General features: G+C 50.5%; 3 protein-coding genes, 1 long non-coding RNA gene and 1 pseudogene across 6 annotated transcripts; 3 read left to right on the top strand and 2 right to left on the bottom strand.

The window, feature by feature from the left end:
* Nucleotides 1-523: 523 nt before the first annotated feature.
* On the bottom strand, nucleotides 524-1,791 carry LOC113190382 (uncharacterized). The gene is made up of 2 exons (XR_003301777.2): nucleotides 1,702-1,791; nucleotides 524-1,244 (listed from the first exon to the last, which is right to left on the bottom strand). It is a non-coding gene; the product is annotated as an uncharacterized LOC113190382 (long non-coding RNA).
* Nucleotides 1,277-8,038, top strand: Dhps (deoxyhypusine synthase). 3 transcript variants are annotated; one of them, XM_026399604.2, is made up of 9 exons: nucleotides 1,278-1,775; nucleotides 2,381-2,545; nucleotides 2,922-3,043; nucleotides 3,125-3,221; nucleotides 3,295-3,381; nucleotides 3,897-4,002; nucleotides 4,077-4,180; nucleotides 7,628-7,753; nucleotides 7,833-8,038. In XM_026399604.2, the coding sequence occupies exons 1-9, from the start codon at nucleotides 1,569-1,571 to the stop codon at nucleotides 7,926-7,928; spliced, it is 1,110 nt and encodes a 369-aa protein (XP_026255389.1). In that variant the 5' UTR covers nucleotides 1,278-1,568; the 3' UTR covers nucleotides 7,929-8,038. The 3 variants fall into 3 exon arrangements, with proteins under 3 accessions (XP_026255391.1, XP_026255389.1, XP_026255390.1); XM_026399605.1 differs by lacking the exon at nucleotides 1,278-1,775 and adding an exon at nucleotides 2,006-2,181; XM_026399606.2 differs by lacking the exons at nucleotides 7,628-7,753; nucleotides 7,833-8,038 and adding an exon at nucleotides 7,488-7,609 and having other exon boundaries at nucleotides 1,277-1,775.
* On the top strand, nucleotides 6,177-7,475 carry LOC113190409 (phosphatidylinositol N-acetylglucosaminyltransferase subunit C-like; annotated as a pseudogene).
* Nucleotides 7,910-15,510, bottom strand: Wdr83 (WD repeat domain 83). Its single transcript, XM_026399607.2, has 9 exons — nucleotides 15,316-15,510; nucleotides 15,117-15,237; nucleotides 14,932-15,037; nucleotides 14,638-14,686; nucleotides 14,433-14,559; nucleotides 9,287-9,354; nucleotides 9,089-9,197; nucleotides 8,891-9,005; nucleotides 7,910-8,235 (listed from the first exon to the last, which is right to left on the bottom strand). Exons 1-9 carry the CDS (start codon nucleotides 15,416-15,418, stop codon nucleotides 8,086-8,088), a joined length of 948 nt encoding a protein of 315 aa, XP_026255392.1. The 5' UTR covers nucleotides 15,419-15,510; the 3' UTR covers nucleotides 7,910-8,085.
* A 217-nt stretch (nucleotides 15,511-15,727) lies between these two features.
* Nucleotides 15,728-17,106, top strand: Wdr83os (WD repeat domain 83 opposite strand). The gene is made up of 4 exons (XM_026399608.2): nucleotides 15,728-15,831; nucleotides 15,953-16,058; nucleotides 16,531-16,628; nucleotides 16,722-17,106. Exons 1-4 carry the CDS (start codon nucleotides 15,782-15,784, stop codon nucleotides 16,786-16,788), a joined length of 321 nt encoding a protein of 106 aa, XP_026255393.1. The 5' UTR covers nucleotides 15,728-15,781; the 3' UTR covers nucleotides 16,789-17,106.
* The last annotated feature ends 45 nt before the right edge of the window (nucleotides 17,107-17,151 follow it).

Below are 17,151 nucleotides of genomic sequence, written 5' to 3' on the forward strand. Positions count from 1 at the left end.
TTTTGAGAAGCGGAAGGATCAGGATTACTTGGAGAGAAAATTGAGAGCCAGGTGAGTATGTCAAGGAGGAAGCTATGTTCATACAATAAAGTATGCTCATTTCCAGCCTCAGCGCCTTCCTACTGCCTGTTCCCTCTTCCAGTGTGTGTGTGGAGGGGAGGAGAATGGCCTCCATTCAGATCTTCATAGGAGGTCTCTCTTGGTCTTCTTTTTTTTAAAAATAAATATTTATTTATTTTTTTAGTTTTAGGTGGACACAATATCTTTATTTTATTTTTTTGTGGTGCTGAGAATCGAACCCAGTGCCTCACGCATGCTAGGCGAGCATGCTATCACTTGAGCCACATCCCCAGCCTCTTGGTCTTCTTAAATGTCACCTCTTTGACATCTTTCCCTAATCATCTGTCCCTCCAATTAAGGATACCAACCCCTTCATTCATTCCCACCCAGAGGCTCTCGAATCACTGCTGAATTCTTCAACAGCACTTACTGAAAGAAAAATAACCGAGAGGAGGATCAGACCTCAAGGAATAAGCAAGCTTTCTTTATTAAGCAGCGGAATGGCATATTTTCAGGGGAGAAACTGGCGGTTGATTACGGGGTGGGGTGTGATGTCTGATTTTTACAGTGTTTAAGTGAGATCTGGATCATAATAAGGGAGACTGGAATCATTGCACAGTACCTCGGTTGGGTAGTCAGGAAAACAGTTGTGCAAGTTCAAAGCCCAAATCAGGGAAACAGTTACGAAAGTTCGAAACCCATTGTTGCTGGGAAAGGGTGAAAGTCCAGAGCCCGGGCCCCACTGTTTGCCTTCTCCCCCCACCTCCTGGGTCACACTGTCCTCCTGTCTCCCTGGGGGTTGTTATTTTCCATATCCTTCACTTACTCCTCTTGGTTTCTATCCACCTCCCCGAGTCCGACTGTGGGCTCCAGGAGGGCAGGCTCCACATCTTGGTCACTGTAAGTCTTCAGCTCCCAGCACAACGCCCCACACACAGCATGAGGAAAGAAGGGGTCCCCTGTGGCCTCTCTGCATGGCTAGAAGGATGTAGGAGAGACAGACTTATCAAGGGTCTCACAGTCTCTCTAGGGAAGAGGTGTCTGCCCCGGATGCGAAAGAAGACCCCCATCCAGTGGGAAGATGGGGATGGCAGTGCGCGTGTAGTCGAAGGGCCCAGGAGTCACTGCCCCACCTTCGGAGAGGCTCCAACTGTGACTCCGTCTTAGAAGCCATCCCCTCGTCCCTAGGGAACAAGAACGAATGGGTAAGCATAGTACAAAGCGGTAGGTCTCCAGCACGCAGCAAGGCCTGGAATGAACATTTTCTAAGAAGCTGTAAACAAGCCAAAAAGATTAAGTCCTGGCTTCCGTATTAAGGATAACACGAGCAAATATGGTCGCGCCCGGCCCCGCAGGAGCCACACAGGGTCACGTGACAAGCAACTTCCGGCCCCGCGCGTTACTTCCTGCGCTCTGGCTCTGACGTGCGTGCGCGGGCTTAACGCGTCTAGAGGCCGCGGTAGCCCCGGCCGGGGGCGACTCTGAGCTGGAAACCGGGCCGCAGGAGCATGGAGGGTTCCCCGGAGGGGGAGGCGCCCGCCGCGGCGCTGGCCGCGGTGCTAAAGCACAGCTCGGCGTTGCCGCCCGAGAGCTCCCAGGTCCGGGGCTACGACTTCAACCGCGGCCTGGATTACCACGCACTTCTGGAGGCCTTTAGCACCACCGGCTTCCAGGCAACCAACTTTGGGCGCGCGGTGCAGCAAGTCAACGCCATGGTGAGACCCGGGGAAGCACTTCCGGGGGCTGGGAGACGCCTGGCGTGTAGTAGAACCAATGCAGCGTTTGGGGGGCAGGACTTCCTGTGGGACCGATGACCTGCGCCCTTCATTGACACCGCCCAGTAGCTGGAGGGAGCGGGGCTTACAGTGGGCGGGGGTTCTCCTGCTGGGAAGGGGACTTTACGTTCACTGCCGAAACTAGCTCCTGATATCAGGAGCGGGTAGGACCTGATTGATTCTAGGGGATTTAAGGCGTTCTGGAATGGGCGGAGTCTGGGGCAATACACTGCATTTAGAGGATGGGATTGGAGGAGGAGACTAAGTCAGGGCGGGTCTTGAACTTGGAATTGCTTTTCCAGCCGGGAAAGAAACTGGACTGGAAAAGATGCTGATTCCTGAAAAGGTGCAAAACCTTAACGTGTGCCCAGATATCCGAACTGGGAAAGGGGCAGGATCTAAGCAAGAGACATTTCTTGGTTTCTGGTAGAAATGATCCTTTGAGTGGAGGGGCCAAGAGGTAGAACCTGACCCTGAAAACCCACTTGGGGTCCTTGTGATGAGGTTTGGGGCCAGACGCTAACTCGACCTGGCCCTTACCACAGATCGAGAAGAAGCTGGAGCCGCTATCACAGGATGAAGACCAGCACGCAGACCTGACCCAAAGCCGCCGCCCACTCACTGGCTGCACCATTTTTCTGGGATATACATCTAACCTCATCAGTTCAGGCATCCGTGAGACCATTCGCTACCTTGTGCAGCATAACATGGTGGGGATCTGATAGGGTTGTGACCTTGGTCTGTCTGGGTCAGTGAGTAATAAAATTGACAGGTTAAATGAGATGAGGAGATATGGGTTAGTTTTAAGAAGAGTGCTGCTCCCTCTGGGCATCTGGGCTCACACCTATAATCCCAGCTACTGGGGAGGCTGAGGCAAGTTCAAGTCCAGCCTTAGCAATCAGGTGAAATACTGTCTCAAAATAAAAAATAAAAAGGCTGAGGATGCAGCTTAGAGAAAGAGCACTGGGTTCAATCTCAGTATCACAGAGTAAAATAGAAGAGCTCCCCACAAAAGGTCAATGAATGAGGGCTGATGTTAGGGGTCCTGCCAGGACTAAGGCCAACCTCGCTGTCCTATGGCTGCAGGTAGATGTGTTGGTGACCACTGCAGGAGGTGTGGAGGAGGATCTCATCAAGTGTCTGGCACCCACATATCTGGGCGAGTTCAGCCTCAAAGGGAAGGAGCTCCGGGAGAATGGAATCAACAGGTGGGGGCCCTGAGTGGTGATGGGCAAGTGAACTGGGCTGAGGGGACTGGGGACTGATGCCTACATTCCTCCCATTCCCAGGATTGGGAACCTGCTGGTGCCCAATGACAATTACTGCAAATTTGAGGACTGGCTGATGCCCATTCTGGACCAGATGGTGCTGGAGCAGAACACAGAGGTGGGGCTGGAGAAACTTGGGGGGACCAGCATGGTGAAATCAGGGATTAATGCTGACATCCCCTCCCTCCTAGGGTGTGAAGTGGACACCTTCCAAGATGATTGCTCGGCTTGGCAAGGAGATCAACAACCCAGAGTCAGTGTATTACTGGGCCCAGAAGGTGAGGGTCTGGGTGGGGGCAAAGTCACCAGACTTCAAAGACACCTGGGGAGTCACTACTGTTATGATCAGGATTCCCATTCTTAGATGAGGAACGTCAAACACAGATAGGTTAGGTAATTTGTTTGAAATCACACAGCTATTGATTGGAGCTTTGGATTTCTTGGCTGTGCTCTTAGTTCATCTGGGAACAGTTTGTGGCAGTGCTCAGCAAATCCCTAGGGCCTGGCCCCAGGGACTACACTCCCTAGAGACTGTGGAGTCCAAGAATCTGAAAAGTAACAAGAGCCACTACTCACTAAGCTCCAGTCTCCTTAAGTGTCACAGTTGGTTTTCTCACATCTTCCTCTTCATCTGCAAGTGGTGTTGGTATCCATATTTTATAGTTGAGGAAATAGGCCCAGAGAAGTTAAACAGACTGTTCCCAGCCAGGCAGGCAGGTAAAGATGCACCTAGAATGGGGATCAGGGTGCTCCCACTGAGCTGCAGTTACTGACCTGCCCTGTCTTCCCTCAGAACCATATTCCTGTGCTCAGCCCAGCATTGACAGATGGCTCACTGGGTGACATGATCTTCTTCCATTCCTACAAGAATCCTGGCCTAGTCCTGGACATCATTGAGGGTGAGGCACTGGAACCCTCGAGGTGGGGGGAGAAGGTGTACCCAGTCCGAGGCCTGACCATGCCCTTTCCTCAGACCTACGGCTCATCAACACGCAGGCCATCTTTGCCAAGCGCTCTGGAATGATCATCCTGGGTGGAGGCGTGGTTAAGCACCACATTGCCAATGCCAACCTCATGGTAAGAGGGTATGGTCCCTTCTGAGTGGATATAGTCCCTGGTGGGGGTGCCACTCAAGCCTCAGCCACATCCTGGGCTAGTCAGGCCATGATTCCTGCCCTCTGGGGACAGATGTTCCAGAGCAAGTGACATGCACAGCAAGTGGCAGTAATGCTAAAGAAGAAGACAGGCTAGTGTGATGTCATGGGGCACGCCTATGATGCCAGCTATGGGGGAGGATCACTTGAGTCCAGGAGCTCAAGATCAGCCTGGGCAGCATAACAAGACCCCTTTTATTTATTTTTGGTACTAGGGATTGAACCCAGGGGCCTTAAACACTGAGCCACGTCCTCAGTCCATTTTATTTTATTTTGAGACTGTCTCAATAAGTTGCTGAGGTTGGCCTTGAGTTCTAACTTGCAATTTTCCTGCCTCAGCCTCCCCAATGATTGGGATTACACAGGTGTGTGCCACCACCCAGGCTCCATTTTCTTCCTTTTTTTAAAAATAGTTTTTAGATGTTGATGGACCTTTATTTTATTCATTTATTTATATGCGGTTCTGAGACTTGAACCCAGTGCCTCACACATGCCCTCTGCCACTGAGTCACAACCCCAACCCCCAGGATTTTCTTGTCATGAGAAAGGGGTGCCATTTAGTAAAGGGTGTTGGAGCTGGGCAGTGATCCACTCCTATAATCTGTAATCCCAGCTTTTAGGGAGGCCTGGGCAGAGAGATTGCAGATTCAAGACCAGCCTGGGCAGTCTAGCAAGACCCTGTGTCAGGGTTGGTATTGTAGCTCAGTGGTGGAGTGCTTGCCTAACATGTGAGGCACTGGGTTTGATTCTCAGTATCACACTGGGGGAAAAAAAAAGACACTGTTTCAAAATGAAAAGGGCTGGGGGCTGAGGATATAGCTCAGCTGGTAGAGTGCTTGCCTCACATGCATGAAGCCCTGGGTTCACTCCCCAGCAGCACACCACCACACACACACACACACACACACACACACACAAAAAAAAAAAAAAAAAAAACAAACAACGGGGCAGGGGCTGGGATGTAGCTCAGTTCAATCCCCAGTATGGAGCAGGGTCAGGAGATGTGGCAGGGTGTTGGAGAGAGGCTTCTGGGAACTGACCTGAGCAGAAGTTTTGGGAGGTGCCTCCCACAAGCCTCATAGTTATCTCCAGGAAGAGTTCCTGGCAGAGAAGACAGCCAGCTCCCTTCAAAGGCCCTGAGGTGGCTAAAGTGGTCGGGGAACAGCTAGGAGGGCCATAGAGGAGGAGGAGAAGGAGGAAGAATGGTGTGGGCCTTGGCGGTTAGTGAGGTAGGAGGATGTGATTGGTGATTCAGATGCCCTCTGATGGCTTTAGGGGAACAGATGGTGCCTGAGTCGTGAACTGTCCAGAACCCTGTAAGGGCAGGACTAGGATGGTGGAGCTCCTCTGCAGAGGAGGTGGTAACTACTGCTGAGCAGATGGGGAAGGTTGTTGATACACATTCAGTTTTTCATTTTGTTTTGAAATGGGGTCTGACTCATTGCCCAGTTGACCTGGAACTCAAGCTCAAGGAATCTTCCCACCTCCGGCTCCTGAGTAGCTGGGACTGTAGTTACTTAGGTACGTCACCACACCTGGCTCAGGTACACATTATCAGAAATGATTGGGCTTAGGCCCCAGAAGGAGAAGCCAGTGGGTGGCCACCTATTCCCACTACACAGTCCTAGGATCTCACGGGCAGGATGTCCTGCCTCAGAGAACCAACTCATCCATTGTGGGCCTAACATGGGTTGCTACCTTTGGAAACAAGGAAAAGTTGGTAGTTAACAGCATGGAATTTCTAGAGAAATCATTTGAAGATTTCATAAAGATGGCTGGAGCTGTGGCTCAGCAGTAATGCACTTGCCTGGCATGTTTGAGGCTCTGGGTTAGATTCTCAGCACCGCATAGAAATAAGTAACTTAAAGGTCTATCAACAACTAAAAGAATATTTTAAAAAGATTCTTATAAAGAACCACATGGATTTCTTTGATGCGGCCAGAACTGGCCTGAGTTTAAGGGAAAGGATAACATGTGCCTGACCTGTAACTAGCACCAAGAAGGCCAAGTGGCAGAAGGTGTTATATGAGTGGTGGCCCTTCCCTGATAACTCTGTGGACCTTTGGAAAAACATTTATGCCCAGAAATGCCAATACTGGGCTGTGGTATTCAAGTCCAGTGTGTTGATACAACAGCTGTGCAGCGTGTGTCTCTGTGCTCAGCTGGTGGTATATAGATGAGGGTATTCTGGTCCCCACTGGCTTTTTGGAACTGGCCTGGCATCTTCATTGATGGTTATGTTTTGTTCAACCCCCATCGATGAAGGTGAAGGGCGTAAGAAGAGCCGGGAGACCCATGGGCTACTTGGGTGCCCTGGTCTTCATTGTTTTCACCTACAGTTTTTCACCAGTGCGGAAGACCCTGACAGAGTCCATTAGTACTGACACCATCTGTGCCATGTCGGTCTTCATGCTGTTGGGCCACCTCGTCTTTGACTGTGGGGCCAAATCTGCCATTGTATCCAGAACACTGTCCTCGAACATGGCCCTCTTTGCTTCTGTCTATCTGGCCTCACATCTTCCTTGGTCCCTGAATACCTTCATCATGGTGATGAAGTTGCCATCCAGATTTTTGCACTGTGGCCCATGCTTCAGAAGAAACTGATGGCCCGTACTCCCCTTAGCTAGGTGGGTGGGGGTCACACTGCCTTTTGCGTTTTCAGCCTTGGGAGGCCTGCTGTCCGTTAGTGTGAGGGAGCCAGTCTTTGCTTTTCTGCTAGTTTCCGTCTTTCATCTCTGCCCTTTCTACCTCATTTGCTGGCCACTTTTTCAAGAAAATACCCATGGGCCTTGGGATAAGCTGAAATCAAAGATGGCTGTTCCAGGTTCCTCAGCCAAGTTAGGGTAGCATGGCTTCCTCACTAGCGTAACTGAGGGCAGAGCCCATTCTGGAAGCAGAAGGCTGGTGTGGATGAGACAGAGGTCAGAAGGAACCAAAGGCTGGGTGGTGAGTGCTTACCTGTTCTGACATTTTATGATGAAAAAGTTTTCTGGTGCCCTCTTGAACGGTTGCCTCTCATCTGTTATTCACTATAACAGACGAAGTGATGTGGAAGATACAAAAGTAGTAACATCCCTCCAAAAAAAAAGAAAAAGAAATGATTGGGCCCCAAAGTGTTTCAGTTTGGGGATATTTTTTCCTATTTTGGAAGATCTGCATATACATGAGATATCTTGGGGAAGATACTCAAGTCTAAAGATGAAATTCATTGATATTTTGTATACACACAGCTTGAAGCTTCCCTAGAAAAAAAGAACTTTTGAGGGCTTCCTTTGGCTGACACAACCCTCAGTCTCTTTGGCTGATGTCCTGCTTCTTCGTCTCCTGTCTGATGACTGGGTGACCAGGCCCACTCTGCCTTTCCCTACAGCGCAATGGGGCTGACTATGCTGTCTACATCAACACAGCCCAGGAGTTTGATGGCTCGGATTCGGGTGCCCGGCCGGATGAGGCTGTCTCTTGGGGCAAGATCCGGATGGATGCGCAGCCAGTCAAGGTAGAGGCTGGCTGGGTGGGGTGCAGGGTCTCCTGGGCTGTGGCCATGGGTTTGAGGCTCACCTAGGTCCCCTCTACAGGTCTACGCAGACGCCTCCCTGGTCTTCCCCCTGCTTGTGGCTGAAACCTTTGCCAAGAAGGCAGGTGCTTTCACGGCTGAGAAGAATGAGGACTGAGTGGATGCAGCCCCTGAAGGCCTCACCCCTCCTCTATTTATTAATTTGTGGACTCTGCCCCTCTCCCACTCCTTGGCCTGCAGCATCTCTAGAATAAAGGGTGCCTGGCAGCCCTTTGCAGTTGTCTTGGTCCTTGGATCTGGTGGCAGTCCCAGGCCTAGCCTGCTCCACCTTCTGCCTCATAGGCCTCTTCTCGCCAGCACTGGATTCTGCCCGCCATGGCGGTCAGCAGGCAGGGCTCTGTGGGATGGAAGGCCAGTGACTGCACAACACCGGGACCCACAGGTAGGGCCAGTGCGAGGGAACCCTGTGGAGGGAACGGTAGGGAGCAGGTTATCGGGGGTCTGGTTGTCCCGCTCCCCAAGATCCAGGCTAAAGCTTTCAGTCACCAATCCACAGACATTTGGCCCCTGGCCTTTAATGGCCTCAACACCTCACTCCTTTTACCAGCAGGTCTTGGCTCTGCCTCTAGACCATGTCGTGATCACTGATTTTGCCTGCCTGGTGGCCTCCTGGCTTTTCTTCCTCTGACTGGACTCTGCCCTGGAGTTCCCAAAGGCTGGACACATCCAGGACAGGCCCTGGAGTTAAAAACCATGCTCAGAGGCAGCTCAAATTTCCTGAACTACAGCCTGATCTCATTCAGGGTCAGATGCTGCTGTTGGCTCTCCATCCAGGGGCCAGTCCAGCAGCTCTGCTCGGCACTTCCAGCCCTGTCTGACCTGAATTCTGCTGCTGACACATTTCCCAAAGTCTGCCTTCCTGGCCTGGTGTGTGCCCGCCTCTGAGCCTGGGCACGTGCTGTTCCCTTTGCCTGGAATGTCCTTCTTGCCCCATCCTCACTCCTCCCAGCTCCCAGCTCCTAGGCCTAATATTCTTTTTCAGGCATGGGCGTGACTGAGGGGAGCACAGGGCTGGGGCAGAGCAGTGCCCTGGCATGGAGTAGGGTGGGGGAGGCTCACCTCCACCAGGTCCCAGAAGAACACCTTCCCATCCTCAGAGCAGCTGACCACATGAGTGTCACGCTCGCTCAGGCAGCAGTCCAGCTTGTACTGCTTGTTCTGATGGCCTGTGTACCTGGGGGTGAGTGGGATCAGAGGGGCTTGCTTCTGTGATCAAGGGGTGGGGTGGGGGGAAGGCCCATGACCATGGACACTCACTCGCCCAGCAGCTCGCCGGTGTCTTTGTCCAGAAGCCGCAGGGTGGAGTCCAGGCTGGACACCAGCAAGCACTGCCCATCCCGGCTGAAGCAGGCACAGGTGATGGGGCCTGGGGGAGAACGGGCAGGCCGCTGAGGCTGCAGTGCTCCTGACTGGCCCACTGTTGTCCCTGCCTGTCCCCAATGCCGCAACACTCACTGCCCACGTAGTCTGAGAAGAGCTGCCCCATCCTCAGGTCATAACGCCTCACGCGGCCGTCCACAGATCTGCAGAAGTGGGTAGAGCCAGCTGAAGCACAGGCTGGGGCCGAGGGCTCTGTGGCAACCTCAGTGGCCCTGTGTCTTCCCAGCTGGCCAGACCCTGACAGGCAAGGCTAGGTTTACAGTTCCTGGACACAAATGAGATTCTGAACCAAACGGCTTTCCTTTGTTTCTTTTTCTTTCTTGTAATACAGGATATTCCTTGAACCTGGGGGTTCTTTACCATGAAATACATCCCTAGTCCCCACAACCTTTGTTTTTTGAGACAGGGTCTTGCCAAGTTGCCCAGGTTGGCCTTGAACTTGGGATCCTTCTGCCTTGGCCTCTGGAGTTGTAGCTGGGACTACAAGTATGCACCATTGTGCCTGCTGAGGCAATGGCTTTATGGCTTAGGCCCAGGACTAACTGGTCCCATTCCATCTGTTTCCAAGATCCACAGCCCCCTTTTTCAAGCCCATGGAGCCCCTCAGGACCACCCTTTCCCCATGCTCTCCAGATCACACTCCAGTAGCCCTCCATATCCACAGGCCCACACCCATGGACTAATAACTGAAGATGAAAAGTATTCTGACTTGGGGTTAGGGAGGCAGCTCAGTGTTCGAATGCTTGAGCATGTGCACACCCTGGGTTCAATCCTCAGTACTGCAAAAAAGCAAAAGGGATTCTGTGGTCTTTTTTCCCTGTCATTGTTCCCTAACAATACAGTATAACAACTGTTTGCATAGTGTTTATCTCAGGTATTGCAAGTCATCCAGAGATAAATATAGGAGGATGTGAGTGGGTTCTACACAAATACTATGCTATCCTCTAGAAGGGATTTCAGCATCCTTGGATTGAACCCAGAAGTACTCTACCACTGAGCTACATCACAGCCCTTTTTATTTAAGGGAGGCTCTCACTAAGTTGCTGAGGCTGGCCTTGAACTGGCTAGCCTTTGAGTTACTGGGATTACAGGTATGTGCCCATACCCAGCAAGCATCCCTGGATTCTTATATCCACTATGAAATCAGTGTCCTGCAGATCCTAAGAGATGGCTCTGGTCTCAGAACCTGACCCTTTTCTTCCCCCTCCAGCATCATCTCCTTGGCTGCTCTGGCCTCCCTCTACAGTCTTCAAGTGTCTATGAAAAAATTCTTTTGAAAGTACAGATGCTGGGGCTGGGGATATAGCTCTGTTTGTAGAGTGCTTGCCTCACATGCATAAGGCCCTGGGGCTGGGGCTCAGCAGTAGAGCGCTTGCCTCGCAGGTGTGAGGCACTGGGTTCAATCCTCAGCACCACATATAAATAAATAAACAAAATAAAGATATTGTGTCCATGTATAACTAATATATATATTACACACACACACACTCAGTATGTATGTTAACTGAGTCATCTGAGTAGTTCCTTCTGATGGCCCTGTGAGGAACTGCCTCTTTCCCTTTCCTATTGAGGAAAGAGGTTAGTTCCTTCTGAAACCACACTCAGGCTGAGTATATAATATGTATGTATTATCAAACTGCACTGAGTATATATGTACACACACACACACAGAGAAAGAAACCTGGCCTTCCCTTGCTCAGAAAAGTAAATGTTCAGATTCTTCCTAAGGCACTTAGACCCTCTGCAGGTGGTTCTGACCACTTCCTGGTTTCATCTCTGTCCTCCATGGTCTTGGGCATCACGCTGCCTTCAGTCTGGCCAGGTACTTCTCAGTGCACTTTTTTTTTTCCTTGTACCAGGGATTGAACCAGGGGTGCTTAACCACTGAACCACACCCCAACCTTTTTTTATTTCTTATCTTGAGACAGGGTCTCCCTAAGTTGTGTAGGACCTCACTAAGTTGATGATGCTGGCATTGAACACACAATCCTCCTGCCTCAGCCTCCCTAGCAGCTGGGTGTGTGCCACCAGCCCACCAGTGTACTTGCTCTTGCTCCAGTTCTCCACTGGGTGGCCCCTCAGCTTCCAAGTCTCGGCCTTTCCAGGGCCTTCTCCACACCTCCCACCCATGATCTAAAGGGCCCCCAAGTCGGTTTCTCCTGCTACCCCTTCCTTTCCCTTGACCCTCACCACTGATTTGATTATATTGGGTCTATTTATTTCTCCAATGGTTGTCCATTTGTCCTGCTAGAATAGGAGCTCCTATGGGGCAGGGACCAGGTCTGGCTGGTTCATGGCTGTGACCCCAGCAATTGGTTCCAAGCCTGCTAAGAAGCCTGGGAAACCTGAATGAAGGGCTGTGTTAAGGCTGGGTGAGGCAAAAATGACGTCCAGGTGGGGCTGGGACCACGTGGCAATTGGCTGCCTGAGTGTGGTTTGAGAAGGAACCTCCTTCCTCAATAGGAAAGGGAAAGAGGCAGTTCCTCACAGGGCCATCAGAAGGAACTACTCAGATGACTCAGTTAACATACATACCCAGTGATTCCTGATTCCGGGGCCAGACCCTGAATAGAGGCCAGGAGCACAGCCCGGGCCAAGCCGTATGCACTTTCTGCCATGGTGGAGCCAGCACTGGCCAAGGGAGATACAGAAAGGCCTCCTTGAGTAGGTAACATCCAAACTGGGATTTGTATAGGGGTTGAACCCAGGGTCTCAAACATGGTAGGCAAGGGCTCGACCACTGAGCTCCATTCCAAGGCCTCTGTTAAACTGAGTTTGAGCCATAATTCCAGTGACTCAACAGGCTGAGGCAGGAGGATTGCAGATTCAAGGCCAGCCTCAGCAACTTAGTGAGACCCTGTCTCAAAATAGAAAATGAAAGGGGCTGGGGGTGTGGCTCAGTGGTTGAGTGCCCCAGGGTTCAATCCCTGGTATATATATATGTAAACAAATAAATGGAAGAAAGTAAGTTTGAGGCCTGCACCCTCAGCCACTTAGACCCTGTCTCAAAATAAACAAGAGGCTGGGGTTGTGGCTCACTGGTAGAGCACTTCCCTGGCATGTGTGAGGTACTGGGTTTGACTGTCAGCACTGCATATAAATAAATGAATAAAATAAAGATCCATCAAAATTTTAAAAAGGGCTGGTGATGAAGCTCAGTGGCAAACATTCCTGGATTAGATCCCTAGTACCAAACATAAATAAATAAATAAATGGATTTAAAAGATTTTAGTTTTGAGCCAGGTGTAGCCTATAACCCTAGCAACCTGAAAGGCTGAGGCAGGAGGATCATAAGTTTGAGGACAGCCTTAGCAACTCAGTGAGGCCAAGGAATTTGGCAAGATCCTATCTCAAAAATCTGGGTATGTGGCTCGATGATTACACATCCCTGGGTTCAATCCCTAGCACTCCCACCCCCAGCCAAAGAATATAATAAAGTTAAATAAATGAATTATTTATAAAATTTTAGTTTTGAGATAGTCTCACTAAGTTGCCCAGGCTAACTTTAGGCTTGGAATCCTCCTGCCTCAGTCTTCCAAGTAGCTAGGATTATAAGCCTATCCCACTAGGTCCGCTTGTAAGAGACCTTTGTTTTGGACTAAGTTCCTACACTGGGCCCAGCTGACCAGGCTGGAAAATCAAAATGGAGTCACACAGGCTAAAGTTCCACATCACCAAACTAAAACTATTATCATTTGACTTTCTGAAAAATCAGGAGAAGATAGCCAAATTTTCCCAAACAGGCCAGTTTAAATTGATAAGTGTCCTCTGCCTTAATCCTTATATAAAGAAAATAATCTAATGTTAATCAATTATTTTTTCAATGATATGTTTGCCCATCAGACAGTAACCTTACCTTCTTTTTTTGTTTTTTGATGTTTGCCATTTGGACCTTGTACAGCATTCTACCACTGAGCTATAGCCCCAGCCCCAGAAAGTAAATTTATTTATTTATTTATTTTTCAGTACTGGGGATCAAAATTAGGGCCTTGAACATGTCAGCACTCTATCACAAGCTATGGCCTCAGCATTAGAAAGTGACTTTGAGATGACTAATCTGCTTTTTGGTCTTTGCTTCTGCTTTCTTCAGCCATTCTCAGTGTATAAACCAACCTCTTCTACAGCACTTATTCTGTTTTACAGAATGAAGTACTACCCAATTCTAGAGTAAAAATAAAACAATTAAGATCTGGGCTAGGGGTGTAGCTAAGTAGTAGAGCACTTGCCTAGCATGATTACAGGTCTGTGGGTTTGAGCTTAGAACCACCACAAAAGATCTTTCAACTAACTGGGCAGGTATACCTGTAGTCTCAGCTACTTGGGAGGCTGAAACAGGAAGATTCCTTGATCCTAAGAGGGTCAGACTGGGCAATGTAGTGAGAAACCAACTCTGTCTCTCTCTTTTTTTTTTTTTTTTTAATGTTTTTTAGTTGTTAATGGACCTTTATTTTATTTATTTGCTGAGAATCGAACCAGTGCCTCATGCATGCTAGGCAAGTGCGCTGCCACTGAGCCACAACCCCAGTCCTAAGAAACCATCTCTTTAAGGGAAGGAAACAAACCTTAAAATTGTAATTTTTGTCCTAGGACAAAGACAACAGCCTCTGGGTCTGTATTTTTCCCCCCACATTTTTTTTAAATTGGTGCATTGTTATTGTACATAATGATAAGATTTGTTATTACATATTCATATATGTACACAGTATGGGACTGTTTCAGCCCAAATCCTTCATGTGGTAGCAATGGCTTTCCCTCATGGGGCAGTCCTACATGGAATTGAAAAAAATAATTGTGTCCTGCAACAAAGCTACCCTGTGCGAGTAGGGCTTTCCCCTATTTCTCCATTTTGTTCACTGCTGTATGGCCACTAAGGAAGTTATCTAGTATGCAGTAAGTGCTCAAATACACTGAGTAAGTAATGGAGACAGTCCAAGCAGAGGAAGAACAAGTGAAAATGTCCTGAGGTGGGAGCATGACTGGCATTTTTAACAGAAATGAAGCCCAAGGATGCATAAAAGTTGAGGGATCAGCAATGGACACACTGGGCAGGGCCTTGTGCATGCTAAAAAAGAGAGCAGTGTTTTTTTGCTTTTTTGTAGTGATGGGGATGGAACCCACTGAACAACACCTCCCAGTTCTGAGAGCAGATTTTAATCTAAGTGCAGAGGCAGCTAGGATCTCAGTGACACTGGGAGAGGGGTAAGGTCCTAGATCTACTTACCCTGCAAGGACCTCATGATCTGACACCTTCACACTAGATATGCCATCCCTCGCCTCATCCAGTGTCTGCACTGGTTCAGGCCTCCGTGAACGACAGTCCCAGCATCGGATACTGGAATCGATAGAGCCTGGAAGTCCAGCATAAAGGTGAGATTAGATATGGAGTTGTAAGCACTGTCCACTGCCCACCAAGGTTCCAGACTCACCAGACAGTATGAGTGTAGCTTCTTCATTAAACTGCACTGTGTTCACCTTCTAAGAAACGAGAACTGCTACTCAGGAGGATTGGGATAATGACAGGATTCTCAGTGTCGGTTAAAGCAAGGGCACATAGTAGAAGTGGAGAGGTGAAAGGTTCTGGGCAAACGGCAGGACAGAGCTTGGGGACTAACTGACCATGGAGGAGAGACTCTAGTGGACAGATGTTCTTGCATCACCCACGTGCTAACGGTCCCCTCCATCATGCACACTCCATTGAGGGTCTCCAAGCTTGAACTTACCCCCGCGTGGCCCCGGAATTTGCGCACGACCTGCCCGGATGCCACATCCCATAGCACCACCGCTTTGTCCCCGCCGCCGGAGCAGAGATTGCTATTGTCAAAGGAACTGGGGTGCAGGAGAGAAGGTCAATGGCGACTTCCAATCCCGGCCTCAGCCCTCCCATCCCGGCTGCTCCCCGGCTCACCCGGCCGCGTCCAGCACCTCGTAGCCGTGGCCGCTATAGGTACGGAGTAGCGTCCCCCGCAGTGGGTTCCAGAGCTTCAGGGTCTTGTCGCTGCCGCACGTCAGGCAGTAATTACCATCCACTGGGGAACAAGAGGAGGGGGTTCTGGGCCGCTGGCCTCAGGAAGCGGGAGGACCCGAATGAAGATGAGGGCGCTCACCGTTAAATCTCACGGCTCGTACTGCCCCTTGCTCGCAGTCCAGCGTCTTCAACCGTTTCTGCGGCAGCTCCGGGCCCCGAGGCTTTGGCTCAGGGAAAGCCATAGTCTCGGACCCCTTCCTCACCGCCTAGCATCACCCAGTCGGCAACGGGGATTTGGAGGCTTTGGGTGTAACCTTATTATTGTTCCCCATTCCTGTCACTTCCGGGTTCAAATTTTCAGTATTTTGGTGACAGTATTGGGAATACTAAAACCCATTTTCAGTTTTTTCCTCCTCCTCATTTTCAGGGGCTTTTTTGTTGTTTTTTCATCCTCTCATTCTCCGTCCTCTGACTGCAGGTAGTCCTGGCCTCCGCGGTTAGGACCCGAACCGCGAGGGCTGCGCGCGTTACTCTAAAAACCACCCTCCATTTCCACGCCGGAAGCTGTAACTCCCGCAGCGGAAGAGGCGCAACTTGATCTCGCTATGTCCACGAACAATATGTCGGACCCACGGAGGCCAAACAAAGTGCTGAGGTGGGGACTCCAGCGTCATGGCAATGGGGCTTAGGTTATGGGTTCGGGTCGGGGCCTAAGAAGGTGCTTGTTCATTACAGGGACGTGACTTGAGCGCCCCTGACTCTTGAGCCTCTTGCAGGTACAAGCCCCCGCCGAGCGAGTGTAATCCAGCCTTGGACGACCCGACGCCGGACTACATGAACCTGCTGGGCATGATCTTCAGCATGTGCGGCCTCATGCTTAAGGTGGGCGGAGCCGTGTTTCCGTGGGAGTAGCTCCGCCAGAGAATGAGGTCTGGGGGCGGGTTCGGAATGAAGAGGGGCGTCTGACTCCAGCCGAGGGGGCGTGGCCTGAAAGTTGCCTTGGGCTGGGTTGATGTAGCCCACGCTGGGGAAAGCTCGGGCCTGGGGCAGAATTGGGACGGGGTGGGTTTGAGGATGGAGCCTGGCTTTGAAGCAACTTGGAAGGAACTGATGGAAAAATGACAGGTGGGGAATCTCTAAGGCCAGTCTTCTTGAGTCTACGGGGATATGATATGGCCTTAGAGATGCATGCCAGGTCGTAGCACCAGAAACCTATGGGGTGGGACTAAGGGACTCCTGAGGGGCAAGATCCAAGCTGTGCAAAGGAAAATCATTGGTGCCTGAGGATGTCATTTGTAGGGATTCTTGGCATGCTTCTCACCCAGCTAACCACAATCCACCTACCTTTCCCCAGCTGAAGTGGTGTGCTTGGGTCGCTGTCTACTGCTCCTTCATCAGCTTTGCCAACTCCCGGAGCTCTGAGGACACTAAGCAGATGATGAGTAGCTTCATGTGAGGCTTGGCGTAGAGAGGGAGGGACTCCTGCATTAGGGGTGGGGGGACCCATGCCTATCATCTGGGACTGACTCTTCTTGCCTATCTCAGGCTGTCCATCTCTGCCGTGGTGATGTCATATCTGCAGAATCCTCAGCCCATGACACCCCCCTGGTGATGTCAGCGTAGAGGGTCTCATCTGGACCCTCTCTATTCACCTTCTCCCTGGCCTGGCCTTTGGCTACTCAACCTTCTGCACTCAGCTGCTGACTTGGACTTCCCTGAGTGAGGTGCTCTCAGGGTCCCCAGTTGGACAGAGGAAACTTGGCCCTTTCCCTTGGGTCCCACTTCTGCTGGAGCACTGAGGGGGAAAAACAGGCCTATACTTCCTGTCTCCCCTACCCTGCCTGCTACTGGGGGAGATGCTGTTCATGTTTCTAGGTGTGTTCACTCATTTTCTTGTTGAAATTGTTAATAAAGTTTCTCACTCTGGCTGTCCTCTGTAACCTGTCTCTTATGTTCACAAAGCTGAGAAAAAGCT

The sequence above is a fragment of the Urocitellus parryii genome, chromosome 3 (assembly GCF_045843805.1).
Source record: "Urocitellus parryii isolate mUroPar1 chromosome 3, mUroPar1.hap1, whole genome shotgun sequence".
NCBI classification, from domain to species: domain Eukaryota; kingdom Metazoa; phylum Chordata; class Mammalia; order Rodentia; family Sciuridae; genus Urocitellus; species Urocitellus parryii.